At 36.0% G+C, this 15,944-nt stretch overlaps 1 protein-coding gene across 9 annotated transcripts in view; it reads right to left on the bottom strand.

Annotated features, from left to right (window-relative positions):
• phldb2b (pleckstrin homology-like domain, family B, member 2b) overlaps positions 1 to 14,819 on the bottom strand; it is a 47,511-nt gene extending 32,692 nt beyond the window's left edge. For 3 of the 9 annotated variants that reach the window (XM_038286799.1, XM_038286800.1, XM_038286802.1), the window contains exons 1-5: positions 14,431 to 14,816; positions 7,253 to 7,309; positions 6,968 to 7,091; positions 3,998 to 4,096; positions 3,173 to 3,256 (exon numbers count right to left, since the gene is read on the bottom strand). In XM_038286799.1, coding sequence (XP_038142727.1) covers positions 3,173 to 3,256; positions 3,998 to 4,096; positions 6,968 to 7,091; positions 7,253 to 7,309; positions 14,431 to 14,463 — 397 coding nt within the window. In that variant the 5' untranslated portion in view covers positions 14,464 to 14,816. Of the gene's footprint in view, positions 1 to 358; positions 569 to 3,172; positions 3,257 to 3,997; positions 4,097 to 6,967; positions 7,092 to 7,252; positions 7,310 to 11,419; positions 11,519 to 14,430 lie in introns of those variants that run through there. The other 6 variants (XM_038286795.1, XM_038286796.1, XM_038286793.1 and 3 more) reach the window with 5 other exon arrangements.
• Positions 14,820 to 15,944: the final 1,125 nt, after the last annotated feature.

Here is a 15,944-nt window from a genome sequence, read left to right as displayed (position 1 = left end):
TTAGCTTCACTCTCTTCAGGTTTAAAACATTAAGCAGCTATCTTGAGGACAACCAGACAAAGAGGGAAGAGATAACCGAGGCTTATTAAAGTCATACAGATTACATTTAGCAAATGCACAAAGAAGCAGATGACCCATCGTTAAAGAAGAGCAGGAAGTGGATGAAGGTAAATATTCTTAACCATTTTTGTTATATAACGTCGAAATATTGGTAGTAAGTAGTAAGGAATCCAATAGAGACCTAAAACATATTATCCTGTAAGTAATAAAGAGTTAAATGTCAGTAAAATAAAGAAAAGCAAAAAAAAAAAAAAGCCAGTCGGAATGTAGCTTCAACACTAATAAATCCGTTACTTACCTTTTGAGTCCCATTCAGCAAAGACTTAACGAATGAAATTAATATATATGTGTGTATAATTTTTCTTTTTTAGTCTTTATAAAGAGCTTGCTTATACAGAACCGCCTCTGGAGAATAAAAACTAAAATAATAGCTTGTTATTAAAATGTGGGGAGCTTCTGTTTGTTTCCCTGCTCCAATCGTCCTGACTCCGTTCATCTCGGAGAAAGTTCAGTGATTTAGCACCGGCCTGAGACTCCGGACTGTACCAAGTTTCCACTATACAAAGGGGGGGAGGGCAGTCGCTGACTATGTGAGAAAAAGGACCAAAACTTTAAAATAAGCCAAATAAAAAAATAAAACATCTATTAATCCACTAAGAAGACAAAACACAGATATTTTATATGCTACAATGTAAAAGCGTGGTATGCTATCACCCCTCGCCCTGCGTAGATGGTACGTTCACAGACAAAAGTGAGGTATGTGGAGGACGCCCCCTCAGCTTTCTTTGTCCTCCTACCTATTTCTATTCAACTTTTAGAATCAACAGGACAAGTGTAACCTTAAAAATGCAAATTTATCCAACCGTCTTCCCATTTTAGGGTTAACAATGTATAATTATAACACAATATCAGAACAAAGGTAATGTTTGTACAATTAAAAGCACTGATGGGCTCAAAACAGGCAAAACAGGATTCAGATTTAACAGAAGGTAAAATATTGTAGTAAAATGCTTTACAGCTGCTTTGCTCCACTGCTTTGATGAGGGATGGCTGTAAGACATTAAGAGGGAGGGACAAATAAGAGATAAAGTGGAGCTGCCTTGATTTGTTAGTGCTGGGAGGCTGACTTGTTTGCTTAGTGTTTTTTTTTTACCCTTCCATCACATTCCTCATAACATATATAGCTTTATAGATCCTAGTTTCCAGACTCAAATCATGGGATTCTTTTTAGTTTATATTTAGCCCGTTCTATAGTATAAATCTGGATGGAGATGGACTGAAAATGGATGCAACTTTATAGACAACAAGGGATCAAAGTCTGGATTTTTTTCCACACTTTCGTTGCACCATACCTAGGTCTTCTAAACATTTAAATCAAATTCTTTACATTTTCCAGGTTTATCAAGACTGTGTTGTAACTCTGAATTGAAAAGATTAACAATGATCCTAGACAGATTAATCTTTCCCCACATTAAACTTAATGTGTCATAAACATAAAATCCTATGTGGATGTCAGCACTTTTACCTCTCAGCATGGAGGTACTGGTTTCAAATCCTGCAGTGGATCTTTACGATGAGGGGATTGTGTGCAATTCTCATGCAAAAGTGGGCTCTGACTTCCTCCTGAAAAGTTTATTGGGGACTAAATTGCCTATAGGTGTGTTTACATGGGTGGTTGTTTGTCTTTGTGTTTCCCAATGAGGGGCACACAGCTGCTTACTGCTGGAGAAAGGCGCCCATACAACTATTATAGTCTTTAGAAAATAAATGGATAATTTGACACTTAGTTATTCTTGGTGGCTTTAGTTTAACTGCTTGTTTGTTTTTGCTTCCTTTAATAAGCTTAATGCTTTTTAAGTTCCTTCCAGCTGCTCTTGAGACCTGCCAGTGATACTGATGTGATGCCAGGTCAACCCTTAAATTCCAGAATGCAAAACAGATCATTTCCTAAACATAGTAAACCGGCTCCAGATGTCCCATGTGTATTTTTGATGGAAGTTTGATTAGTGTAACTCAACCTGGATAATATGAGGCCATAGGATGTTCCTTAAATAGGCCCTCTATTTCAGGTTTTGCATTCCCTTCTCCTTCCTTTAGGCTTTTCCCTTAAGAGTCGCCTACTCCTCCCCCACAACCTCACAATGCCCTCGGCTCGTGTGTGCGAATACTCTGAGGTGATGTCAATATTTGAATCAGCCAGGCTCCCCACAAAGATAAATATGCTTGTCAATATTTAACTAGAAATAACTAGGCTAAGAGAGCAGAAGGAAAGGACCCAAAAAAGGTAAACGGAATAGGGGCTGTAACCCAGGGTGCTGTGGGTTAACTGAAACTGAATTAAAAAAGCAGCAAGGTTTCAAAAACTGAAAACTTTCAGAAAAAAAAAGAAAAGTTTTGCATGAGAAAAAATTCTTAGGAACTGGATAAGGGAAAATAGCACATAGGGTAGACAAGCAACAGATGAATGGATGAGGATACGTATTCCCTGAAAACAGAGCTGCGCTCTGGGGCCAGGATGAAAAGCAATGTAAGATAAGAACGCTTAGAGGAATTGTGAGAATGTTTCAGTGAGCTAAGACTGCTTTTTGAAGTTCACACTGACAGAATGTGAAGACCTATATATTATGCTGTAAATTCTGGAAGTAGTGACTCATGATAGTGGCTCACTGTTCCAAACCACTATGAATTCAGCTTAACCAGAGGTACAGTATACTCACACACCCACAAACACACATAAACACCAACCTTATGCATCATTTTAAACACAGACAAACCAGTGGGAAAAACTCCACACACACATTAGCACAATGTTTCCCAACAGAACATCAGCATAACATTGTCCATCATGTGACTCATGCACACAAAGAGAGGAATACAAGCTTACTAAACCACAGGATACCCTCTTTATTTTTATTTTTTTTTACACACAGATACACACAAACTAAAGTTATGAAATAGTGAAAGTATGGACACAAAGCAACAAACTGAATTCTCATTTTAATCATGTTCTATGGTTATCCAGTAGGTGGCAATCTTTTAAGCAATTACAGTGAAGTTTTTATGCGCAAACAAGAGGAATGGATAATAATGTCTCCATGACTGAGTACCTTACCCTGTGTAAGCGGTGTGGGTATGTTGACCTGGACTCCATCCAGACTGCAGAGGTGACCACAGGGGTCAAGGGTCACAACTCCTCCTGTTGTTGTTATTATAAAGTAAGGACATTGTTAGGTATATATATATATATATATATATATATATATATATATATATATATTTATAAGACATATAAGGTTTTAATGTGAACCCTGCAATGAACATCACAGAACAAATCTTTAGAGGGATAGTTTTAGATTTTGCTATTAGCTCTGTTAGAAGCTTATACGTCATGCATATTTTCCTTAGCTGTAGTAAATTGCTCTTATAGCAAATTTCTTTGCATAAATTCAGATTATTTGATCAAATTTATGCCAAGAACTTACTAGATTTCTATTGTGTTGAAACAACACAGTTTTAAGGACATTGTTGCAGTTAATGTAAGAGTTACGTTTTGAATCTTGAAACCATACTAACATTTAGCAAGAGGGCCATTAAACCATTTTTTGGGTCAGTGGCAAACCTCATTTCAAATATTAATTTGATTCCTTAAAAATAACTTGCAAAAGTATTACATTGATTTCAGTGTTGGAATAAAAACAGCATTTTTAGACTGGAGTTGTCTTAGAAATATAAAAGTAATTTTCAGTTTCAACCATAGGGGTATACTCACATTTTCGCACCCAGACTGCCTAAACCAGAATGAATCATTTAATAATGCATATTTGTTTTTGTAAGCATGCATAACTGTTAATAATAATAATAAAAAAAACTCCTTCAAATTAACTACCTAACACTGTCAAAAAAAAACACCATCATATTAAAGTGAACTGATGACAACCTTCATTGATGATAAGGCAATGCTCAGCCTCGATTCCAGGCCCCTCAATCGTGATGTCTTGAGGGACTGGAGCATCTTCTCGGCCTATACGTGTGACCCCTGTGACACAAAGAGGAGATAAATAATTATTTGTTTAACAAACATACACAAAGATACGGAAGAGGATTAGGGCCACTGAAAAAAAAAATCACTAATTTTTTTATTTAATTTCAGTTTAATATGGGGAAAAGTCAGAATTATGACTTTATTCCAAGAATTCTGACTTTAAACTTAAAATTCTGACTTTAATCTCAGAATTCTAACTTAAATCTCAGAATTTTGGATCTTAATGTAGATGGGCACCATGAAGAAAGGGATGTGGGAGAACTCAGCTTCACTGACAAAGATGTGAGTTGTTTGGGAGGGCCAGTGACACATTGGTGGAAAATGAAGGAGTTAGGCAACTTTTTACATGCCTGAGGGGTTCCCTGTGATGCTATTTCAATAACAGAAGAGCAGGAGGTGATTAAAACAAGAGAGCTAGTCTCTAAAACAAACATCGCTATGGCTTGATGTTTGTTAGCTGTCAGAATTCAGTCAGCACTCTGAGATTAAAGTCAGAATTCTGACTTTTTTCCCCATATTAAACTGAAATGAAATTCAAAAATCAATTAACTTTTTTTTTTTCATTGGCCCTAATCCTCTTCCGTAGTCAGATAAATCTTTCATGTCTGCATGACTCATTTTTAAACTGAGCAATCTTGCACAATGTCAGAACAAGTCCAATTGAAATAGACAACAAAGTCTTTTTTTTATTTTAGTAGCGACTTGGGATGCAAAATTTTACCAAAATGCAGGGAACATTTTATCACTCTGCAGATAATCCTACATTGAAATTACTCTCTAAAAAGCTGTCAGTGTACTAGAATTATAAATCTTCTGAAGAAATTTTAAATTCTTACTCTTATGCTATTTATTATGTGTGAGTCAGTATTCATTAGCATTCCTTGTAATATCCAGAGGCTATTAAATAACAAGCATCCCCCTCATGTTGTACTACTTCCTACTTGGACAGCTTCACTGTTATATTTTGGCAACTATCAAGAATACTAATGTGGACACCAGCTTTAGAGAATGATACGTTTGTGCTGCAAATTATTTAGATATTTTTACAGAAGATTGGTAAAGAATTTTCCCCACAAAAAAAAAAACATTGTTGTAAAACACATTTTCTTCCAATGCTTTAAAATTGTGCAGCGATCCTTCCCTTCCTAGATTTGTTTGACTTGTGATCCCTTTGGGCATTTTTTTCTTACCATAACTATCCCTCTCAGTCAAAAGTATTGATGACTGTCTAAAAGTTAAACATACAATAACTAATTATGAAATATACCATTTTACTTAATCTTTTAACTTGGTCATTTAATTCTGAGGCATTTTATGCTTTCCATCTCAGATAAAGAAAAACAAATACGCTGCCTGGAAGTTAGTAAGGATAAAAAAAAAAAAACATATTATAAAACTGTATTTATAAAACTGGAGCTCCTGTGAGTAAAATTGTAGTCAGTCTGACTTATATAGTTTTACTCTACATCATTCTGCTTGATTTTGATGTGTGAACTCAAACATATAACAATAACTTACTTTCTGGTTTATAAAAGCTTGTGTAATTTTTCAATTTGGTCCTCAGACAGAGCCAAGCCCTATTTTATTTTATTTCCTAAGAAATAAAATATGTTTATGTACCCCTTGCGATGCACTCATGGACCACTAGGGGTACGAGTAAACCCTGTTGGGAATCGCTGTCTTAAATGACAAAAAAAAAAGAAAGAAACTAAACATACTTACTAAACAACATCCAAATCAGCGATATAGAGTGAGTTTTCTACAGTACATTGCAAACATATATGTACACATAACTTTTACTAATTTTGGTACCTGCAAACCCAAAACTACAGTGTTTTTTATAAACAGTCTTCCAGAAGGTATTCCATAACATGTAAAGTTTAAGAAAAATGATACATGGTTTTCACAATTTGAATGAACAAATTGAAAATTAATTTATAAGCTTTGCAAAGATTCTGTTTATAAAAGCTCTCCATCCAATCTGTAGAAGTTATTTTGCAGGACAAAATCTAGCAGACTTGTACATGTAATGGCAAAACATGATGGTTCTATTGACTTACTGGGATGAATACAAATGCACATTTTGAACTCTAAATGTGTTTTATTGAAATCAGGCCAATGACGGGTTTCCACTCCGTAAACACAGGCAATATTAAATATATATATATATATTTTCATCTCTCTGTGTAGCTCAATGATTTAAAAAAGAGAGAATAATTGGTATATAGATGAGGATATCTCTCAATAACTGTAGATCAATCGTTTAAATGTATGAATCTAAGTCAACTTTTATTTGTTTTCCTAGCTGATTATGCTTTTTTTATTTGAAATGTTTAACGTTTCTTTTTATGAAATGTTTGTTGTGATTATTTGTAGCAGTTTTCCTTTATCCGAGAAAGCAAAAAAAAAAAAAAATCATAATTTTTAGATTTTTATTTGTAATCTTTGAAACTATGTGTATTTCTTCTTTTAAGTTTAAATAACACTGTGCTTTGTGTTTATCTAGCATTAAATCCCAATAAAATGCACTGATGTTTTGGATGGTCATTAGACCTGCTAGAATACCTCATTGCATTATATGTAGAAAAACATATTGCTTGCATTTAACATTGTAGACATATGTTAGCTTCTAGGACACATGAAGCACTTGGTCTGCAGATACAGAAGGTGGGGGGAAAAACAACAACCTGGGAGTAAAACTAGATAAAATACAGGCAGGAGTAGTGATTAGAGGCCATCTGGTTTCACTCCAGAATACAAGTCAAAGATCTGCATGGTGGGTGAGAATTTACATTGAAAGATCAGCAATGTAAGTAAAAGAAATGGCCTTGTATTTGCTGTGGGTTTTTGTAGCGTATATGTTACCTTCTTTTAGTGGCAGCAGGGTGATAGCAACACTCAGCCTCCCACTGCCAAGGCTAACCAGATGAGGCGTAGCAGTCTGGACTTTCAAGCCTTTCCCCGTGTCTATCAGGTCCAAAGGTGGAGACTAAACGCATAAAAACAAACAAACAAAATATGGTATTTGTTGCATTTTATACAATGATCTCATGTAAAAACGGATTCTTTGTGTATATATAGTGTTTGACAAATGCATGAAGATGTGAAACTTAAGTAATAGCACTTGTTTGTGTGAGAGCTTTGTTTCACCTTGGGTTCTGGTGCACACATCTGATCCGACTCTGGCTTAAACATCATCTCAGATTCCTAAACATGCACACAGACAAAATTTTCTGTGAAAGCTATCAACATTTCTTGGGACATTATGGACTAGAAATGCATATGACATGCATACTGTATGGTGGATTAGCTATGAGACATATGCTTAAGAAATGGTTTATACAGCTTTCTTTTGACTCAAGTGTAACAGGAAGAGAACACCTTTAGACAGAAAGTATGATTAAAGTATGTTTCTATAAGTCATATGTTTTTAGATTTGTGTAACAGAATGGGAAAGAGACAATACCCTTAGTTGGTCTGGTACTTACAGTCATACAGGAATGTTAGTTGTCTTTATATAAGAAATAAGTTACTTCATTTATACTCAGAGAGAGCAAGTAAATACAGTATAGATAAAAAAAAATCCGAGGCTTCCAGCTGCAAACAAAAAATCCTGTAAGATGTGCCTAAAATAGTTATTTTCACTTAGTTTTGTTGACTAAATTTACTCAACCTTTATTAGTAAAGTGTATCTAATTTCAATAGCTATATAACACAATATAAAATTAGGCAGTCCACTCAAACTTAAATATTTTCAACACAAAAGCCTTCAGAATGGTATTAAATTTATAATCTCTGTTCTACAAGGCAGCAGTCTCACAGTCTATGCCACCATCCATCCAAAAGGGCTTCACAATTAGTCTAAATCGAAGTGGCTCTTAACTCAAACAAAAATAAGGAAACATGGTTATGATAGTTTATATACAGGTTAACTATGGGACTCATTTTGAACATTGTACTGTTTTCTGGTTTCAGGATTCTCTTGTTCTGAATGGTTAAGCAGAGCATTTACTCCTTAGTCTCTCACCCGTAGACAGCTGGAGATAGACACCAGCACCCCTTGCGACCCCAATTGGGACAAGCATGTTAGATAATGGATGGATGGATGGATGGATGGATGGTTGATTAGCTGCATCCAAGCCATACATCACCAACTGCAATGCAAAGTGTTGGATGTGGATGTGTAAAGTACGCTGCCATTGGACTTCAGAGAAGTGGTGACAAGTTTTTTGGAGTGTCAAATCACGCCTCTCCATCTGGAAATCTGATGGACGTGTCAAATGTGTAAAGTTTTTTGGAGGGGGTATTATGGTGGTGGATCACTGTTCCAGGAGCTGGGCTTGGCTCTTTAGTTCCAGTGAAAGGAACCCTAAAAGCTTCAAAATACAAAGACAGTTTGGACAATTCCATGCTACCAACATTGTGTGAACAGTTTGGAGCTGGCCACTTCCTCTTCCAACATGACTATCCACCATGCAAGGTCCTTAAAGACATGGATGGAAGAATCAGGTGTGGATGAACTTGACTGACCTAAACCTGATAGAGCGCCTTTAGGATGCATTAGAGCAGAGGCTGAGAGCCGGGCATTCTTGTCCAACATCAGTGTAGGATCCCACGAATTCACTTTTGGAAGAATGGTCAAAACTTTCCATACACACACTCCTAAACCTTGTAGACAGCCTTCCCACAGCTTTTCTAGCTGTAAAGGATAGACCAAAGTCATATTAAACACCTATGGAGCAGGAATGGGATGCCAAGCTCAAATCTAAGTCAATACTTTCAACTATAGTATATTTAATCTTCTCAAAAAAGATTCTAACTAATAGCTTTGTTTCTTAGCTTCAATTGTCTGAGAACATGTCAGAAGAACCAAAGCATTTTTGCTTTTAAGCTTATTTGGCACTGCAACTATGCTTTAGAATGACAATGGTGTGCTTTTAATTATAGAGGGTTTATTTTATATTTTAAATACAAATTCATTTTTACCTTGCTAATTTCTCTCAATACTGCAGACATTGCTTTAGCTCACAGCATCTTCTGAAATTATTATTTCCTCTTGAATATTTCTGTTCTTTATCAATTAAAAACCACCCAGTTACTATCACACATTAGGATTTTAGGTAACAGACTAACATAAAACAGTCAGATACTTTTTTTAAAATAAGCCTTGTTTTGCTGCATGCATGTCTAAAACTCATTTCCACATTCTGAATCTCAGACTGTTTTTCAAACATTTCTGAAAAAGTTTAAGCTCAGTTGGATGGGAAGCATTGCTGAGGATTCATTTTCAGGTTTTTCCACATATTCTCAATTTGATTTAGGTATGGATTGCCATCCTACCTTCTAAAAAGAAAAAATGCATCTCCAACTTCAAATAATCACTTAAATTGATAACAATTAATTGACTCATGTTGATCCAAATAATTTTTTAAGCTTATAAGTAGAAAACTTAAAAACATAAAGTTGAGGAAACTATTATATTCTTGTTACCTAACTGAAGTGAGTCATTAAAGTTTGAGCTGCGTTTTCGTTTTAGATTGTAGAATGGGAATTTGCTTTAAACAAAGATGTCTCCAGCCTGTAAGAGGACGTACCTTCCTCCATGAGATTGTTTCTGGCTCCATCCACCTTTTCATCGACTTTGAAAGGCTAAAGAAAAAAGCATCCTCACCTTTCTTTTACCTGAAATCTTATCTTTAAGGGGATTATAATTGTTTCAGTTCTGATTTAATCCAAGTTTTTTTTTTTTTTGGATCTAGAATTTTTTTGGGGAAAAAAAATTCTTTCCCATCTACCTCACAACTATTGCTTTGTGTAAATCACACCAAACTTCAATAAAATAACTAGGTTATTACGGGATACCACTACCACTGCTCTCCCAGCAACATGGAAAGGTATATTTAAAAGGGAGTTTTTCCTCTCCACTGTCGCTACAAGCATGCTTAATGTGAGGGATTGTATTTGAGTCAATGAGTCAATGCAATCAACTGTTTTCCTTAGAGAGAAAACTTTGTATCAATTTGACTGTATGATCTGGTTGAACTGTAAAGTGCCTTCAGATGACATGTGTTGTGAATTTGGCGCTATATAAATAAACTGAATTGAACTATTCTCATAAAGGGACATTTATCACAAAATGTGTCAATCCCATTTCTTCCTTTGTTAGATTGCATGATCTGCAACACTATTTTGTCATAATTTTAACTTAACATATACACAATTTAACATCTTAACATCTACACAAAAAGTTAGTTACATGCTTAGAGGCAAAATGTTAAATAACAGGACAGGAGGGGAAATGTAAAAATGAATGACAAATCTTCAAGTTTTGGATTAAAATGAAGAGAATGGAAAACTTTGAAGTTGAGAAGAGGCAGAGGAAGATGAGAGGGATAAAAATCACAAGTGTGGCAGTGTACGTTTTTATGTAAACATCCTCAGATCCTGTGCCAAGGACTTCCCCTGCACTACCCTACAATTCAACAACAACAAAAAAAAAAACATTTGCTACTATTTGTGTGCCCCCACAACCTAAACACATAACAGACCCACATCAGGCTGGGTGAAACACTGCTCACCAAAGCAATGAATATTACAGCATATGGGGATCCAACACAACCACTGTGTTCTACACCTCATGGCATTTCCCTACTCTCTTTCACTAGTGTCTGCTTTTCAACCTGTCATAATCTTTAAATAGCCTGGAATAACCCCCTGAAATAGCTCATAATAACTAACCTCATCTTTTTTTATGTATTTTCCTTCCTTTAGATTCATTCTTAATCTGTGTTCCCAAACTCTATACCTCATCTTAGTCTCTTCCTCTCATCCTTTTTGCGCCTCTGCCCTTTCTTCCTGTCTTTTTTAATCTCCCTTCCTGTCTTTTCCACTGTTTTCTAACTTGTGGCAAAGGGAAAAGCAAATGGAGCTCTGCCCTGCACAACTTCCTCTAATTCAGCCACCTATTCCTTTCTGAGGACGTTTCCTTTGCTGCTTTGACACCCTCATTACCTCCGGACAACCCCCCATCTCACAGACACAGTCATGCTTGCAACTACCCTCATAACCTCTAACCATGCGTGCACATCCACAAATAAACCCATATATCAGCTCTTTATCTTCTTTTATGTGGGTATGGGCTCCACATTCCACTGACTTTTCCGCCAATATTGTAGACAAAGCAAATGTGCAAGCTGTTTTAGCAACATCCTCTGAAGGTAAAATGTTTAAAAGTCCGGCAGGGGGAAAGGATTTCTTTAATCTTAAAACAGAATGTTAAAGAAAGAAAAAAGGACAAAAATATCCCCATTTCCCTACCGATATGCCACAGTTTCTTGGTTCCATCCTTTCTCTGTCTTTCGCAAACAGCTTCTCTCATTCTTTTGTTCTTCTTCGTTATTATTTTCTCCCCACAGCTTAGAATCACCTTCTTCCTCCAGGTGAGCCCCTTCCAGGGCAGGTCAGGGCAGGTCTGTGGCTTTGTTTGCTTTGGTTAAAACAGCAGCGAGCTGTTTCAAGCCCCCTTCTGGATATCCACCCATTAATTTTAAGTTTTTTTTTTTTTCTTTGTGTGTTCATAATTTTAGTAAAACAACGCGGCAGACCTGAAACGATAAGCTAAAGCATGACATTGAACTTTGTTTGCCTTTTATGAGCAGCAACCTTTTAAATAGTTTCTGCCATGGCTATTCGATGACTTGACTTGATAAATTGTCTTCACTTAAAAACCTCTTTGATGCCATCTGTGAAACAGCTGAATCTGAAATGTTCTGTTTTCCGTAGATATAGGGAGATAGTTTAAGATAAAAAATGAGAATTCATGCCAATAAAAAAAAAAAAAAAGAAAAGTACATTTAGAGCAACTTTAAAAGTATCTCAGCTGTCTTCTATATCTCTGCCTATAATCCATTTGCCCTTATTTTACATCTGGTATGACTTTCTAAATTTTACCATTTATAACAGAGCTACAGTCAATTTGCAGTAGTGTATATTACTTCTGGTGATCTTTTTCAGCACAGTGATAGACCTATATCTTAGATCTCTGCAAGAGGTGTGTAATTTTAAGTTGCGCTTAGCCTGCTCTGATGTTTAATATCAAAATCCTAATTGTGCAGTTTAAGTATAAAACCCCAGATACAAGAGGCTTGGATAGGCTTTCTCTGCAGAGTTGCTGGGCATAGGCAGATAATTTTTAGAGGAGCTTTATCATTCAGGTCATACAGTTGGGGCTCCTTTGTATTGGAAGAGTCCTTTATTGGGGTTTGGGCATCTGAGCAGGATACCTCTTGGTCAACTTCCTTTGAAAGGCTCTAGAATACCAACATATTGGGAGTGAGAATGTGTTCAGAGACTGAATATAATGGTACCCTGTATAGACAGATAGATGGATGGACGGACTAATATGGGTGGACGTATTTTGTCCTTTTTTGATGTTGATAATTGTGTTTGGCTTTGAAGACAATGACAAAAGTCAATTTTACATTAACAAACCTCTTGAATTAACAACACATCTGTAACACAACTCTCTGCTGTATTCTTATAGGTATTCAAAGCCATTTGTTTCTCTGTATCTCAGTTAGCTTAATGTCCCACCAGCTAAGAGAGGGAAACTCTTCATGTAGGCTTGGGCCGACCAACTGAACATCAAAAATGAAAACTGGAAAAATTATTACCTCCATGTTTAATAATCCTTAACATTACTTGTATCTCTTATTTTGTGAACTGGACACTCTGTCTTTCTTATTTCATCTTGCTGTATCTTATAAAGACCCCTCCCCTTACATTCCAGTGTTAACCTCTCCTCCTCCCACCTGACAAAGCCAGCATTGTATTGGAGACGTTGATTAATATGGAGCCATTCTGTGTCCCTCTTATTAACCATCTCATCGGCCTTAATATGGTTTATATTTCTCTTCTACATGTCCTCAGGTCTTTGTGCGTGTAAAATGGTACAAATGACATTCATTTATTGAGACTAGGATGTACAAAGGCAAACAGTCATGTGTGTCTGTTTTAGGAAAAAATATCTGAAAGCTGATTATCACAATCTGACCTGGATCTCCTGTTAGAGAAAAAAACATTGAATGTTTATCAGAGTCAAACTCTCACACTCCTTGTGTCATTGGGAAAGGTCCAAGATCCTTGCAGGAAAGAAAGTGCATTGTTGTTGCAGCTGACTCAAAGGAAATCAAACCTGAATTGTGTGCGTGGCCTGTGGAAAAGCCCAGATTACTTTTGCTGCCATATGCAGAGGATCAACTGATATTTGCTTTCCAAAGGGGCAGGAAATTACCAAGAGACAAGGAAGGACATTGCTTTAGGAAAGGGGAATATTGCAATATAACTAAAGCTTTTAAAGGAGATAAAATAGGACTTTCAAGCTAAAAAAGTGAATATGAAAAATGGGATATCATTTATGATCAGCAAAAAAAGGAATTATCCACAAGAAATTTAGAACTACAAAAATAACAGGAAGATAACAGAGGTTATAAGACCCAAAACAGTTAATAAGAAAGAGCTGAAGCAGGTCTGACTGCACTTAAGACCGCTTCTAAACCCAACAATGAGAAAGCTGAACGTTAAACAGTCCTCCTCTTTCAAATGAGTCACATTAAATACAGAAACTAACATCTTTAGTCAAAGGTTTCCATGTTTTGTGTGAATGTGCCAATTTCTTTCCTAATGTCCATTTGTCAGTTTTGAAAACTGACAATGTTTCTTTGTTTTTGAAATACAACTCACTGAAATAAACTAGATATGTTACAAATATATTACAAATACAATTATAAAACACTCAATCTTGCTCAAATCTTCCATTTAGGGATAAAAGCCACATTTAGCAGCATTGCACAAATGTCTAATTAGTTCTAAAATATCAGTGTTAATAATATTCTAAATATTTTGGTCCTTGTAATAAAGAGAGATAATTAATTGCTCAGATTGAATACATATCAGTTTAATCTAAATTGTATCATAAAAAATAAATGATGAACTTTTCTCCTGACATTTATTCAAATAAATCAAATTAAGCAAACTAGAGAGAAAGTGTACCCTTAGTGTCATAAAGTCTTTTTTTTGTGAACAACAAGGTAGAAGTGTTTAATGCAGAAATGTCCACCACTTTTAAGTACTTCATTAAATTATGTATTAAGTACTTAATTTAAGTATTTATTAAGTACTTAAAAAGTGGAATAAAGGTTCTGGTGAAAAAGAGAGACACACAGGGATATTTTTTGCTTTGTTTTGGACAATAAAACATAAGCAATTGTCTAACCCTAAGGAAATAACAAATACATAAAAAAAATAAAGAAATAAAATTACGTGCTTACCATTCCAGATGCGCAATTGGCCACTTCTGTCATTGCGCAGAACCAGACAGATCAGTCCAGGATCTCAGGAGCTCCTCAATGATAATGTTACCCCTCCTTCTAATACTCCTGGCATTCCTACCATGAACAATCCCTTCAACTGTTTACGTCTAAGCAAAGTCCTATAATCCAGTGTTGCATTTACGCACAGAAGTGCAACTAAAAAGCAGACGCAAAACTTAGAGAAGAAGAAAAAATGCCCGGCGGCCTGAGCTGACTGCGACCAGAAGAGGAATGCAGCAACAGCTGGAAGCAGAGTTGGACAGGGAACAAGGGGAGGGAGTGTGTCCGCCTCTCCTCCTTGCCCCCTCACACACCCAGAGCGTAATGTGCAGGTGTTAACAGACCCACACTTGACCAACAATGAATAAAAGTGCTTAAAAGTGAGCCAGACAAAGCAGCATGGAAGACAGAAGGGGAAGGCAGTAAGAGGCAGCATTCCTCTCCCTTTACTTGGTTGGCAGCTGGAGATAAGAAACCAAGATAGGTGTGTTTTTAGTAATCATATTACATTAGGACTACATTCAGGATATAATCCAGCTCTCACGTTGCAGCCAGTTTATCAGCAAATAAGATTATGTTTCAAACACTTTCAGATGGTCAAATATTTAAATCAAAAGCGGAATTTCCTCCACAGAAAATTCATATTAAAGCAAACAGTGACGGAGATTTGTAGTTTATCTAATAAAGGTATTAAATGTTCCTGTAAATATAAGATAAAAAGTTAGAAATTACAGCTTCAAAGAGATGGATGCTGCATAAACATTTTATGTTCAACTGGCATCAAGTTGAGAAATAAACAAGGTTCTTAGCATTGTATTCCAGATAGCCTGTGAGGAACTGCTCTAAAAACATTACAAAAAAAGCGGAAACACTAGTGTGCTAATTGCACGCTCGTTGAAGTGCCTCAGACCTGGTCAATGAAGAGCTGAAACCAATAAGTTTTACTTAATGGGATGTCAGATATTTATATTTATAGCATAGCAGCTCTGTTTCACTTTAGTCACTGGATCAGACGCAGTCTAGGGAATGGTTGACTTTATGACTGCTAAAGGGTCCCACTAACCTGGGGACACCCAGAAGCTCCTCTTCTGAGGGTGTGTTTCCTTATATTACTCTGGTTAATACAATATTTTGTCGGCTCTGCTCAGAATTCTTCGAACCTCGCCTAAAGTGTTAAGGATGGTTCTTGTAAAGTAAAAACAGTAAAAGCCAAGAAAAACTAAATATATTTTTGAATTTTGAAAAAGCTATAATCAATGTACATTTTTCTCCAGTAAAGGCACTGACGATGGACGTGCATGGACCACACATTTGTTTTCCTTCAAATGTCAAAAATGAGATGACATTTTGAATTATATTGTATTTGAAAACTGAGACTGTAAAATGATGCATTCATTTGAGAGTGTGAATATTCAGAGAGGCTTGTGTCTTTCTTGAAAGTTTTCAGATATATTTTTTTTCATTTTGACAGA

This window comes from Cyprinodon tularosa, unplaced genomic scaffold, assembly GCF_016077235.1.
Source record: "Cyprinodon tularosa strain WSP-4 unplaced genomic scaffold, ASM1607723v1 ctg23, whole genome shotgun sequence".
Taxonomy (NCBI): Eukaryota; Metazoa; Chordata; class Actinopteri; order Cyprinodontiformes; family Cyprinodontidae; genus Cyprinodon; species Cyprinodon tularosa.
Note: the sequence above shows the minus strand (reverse complement) of the source record. Positions and strands in the feature narration are given on the sequence as shown.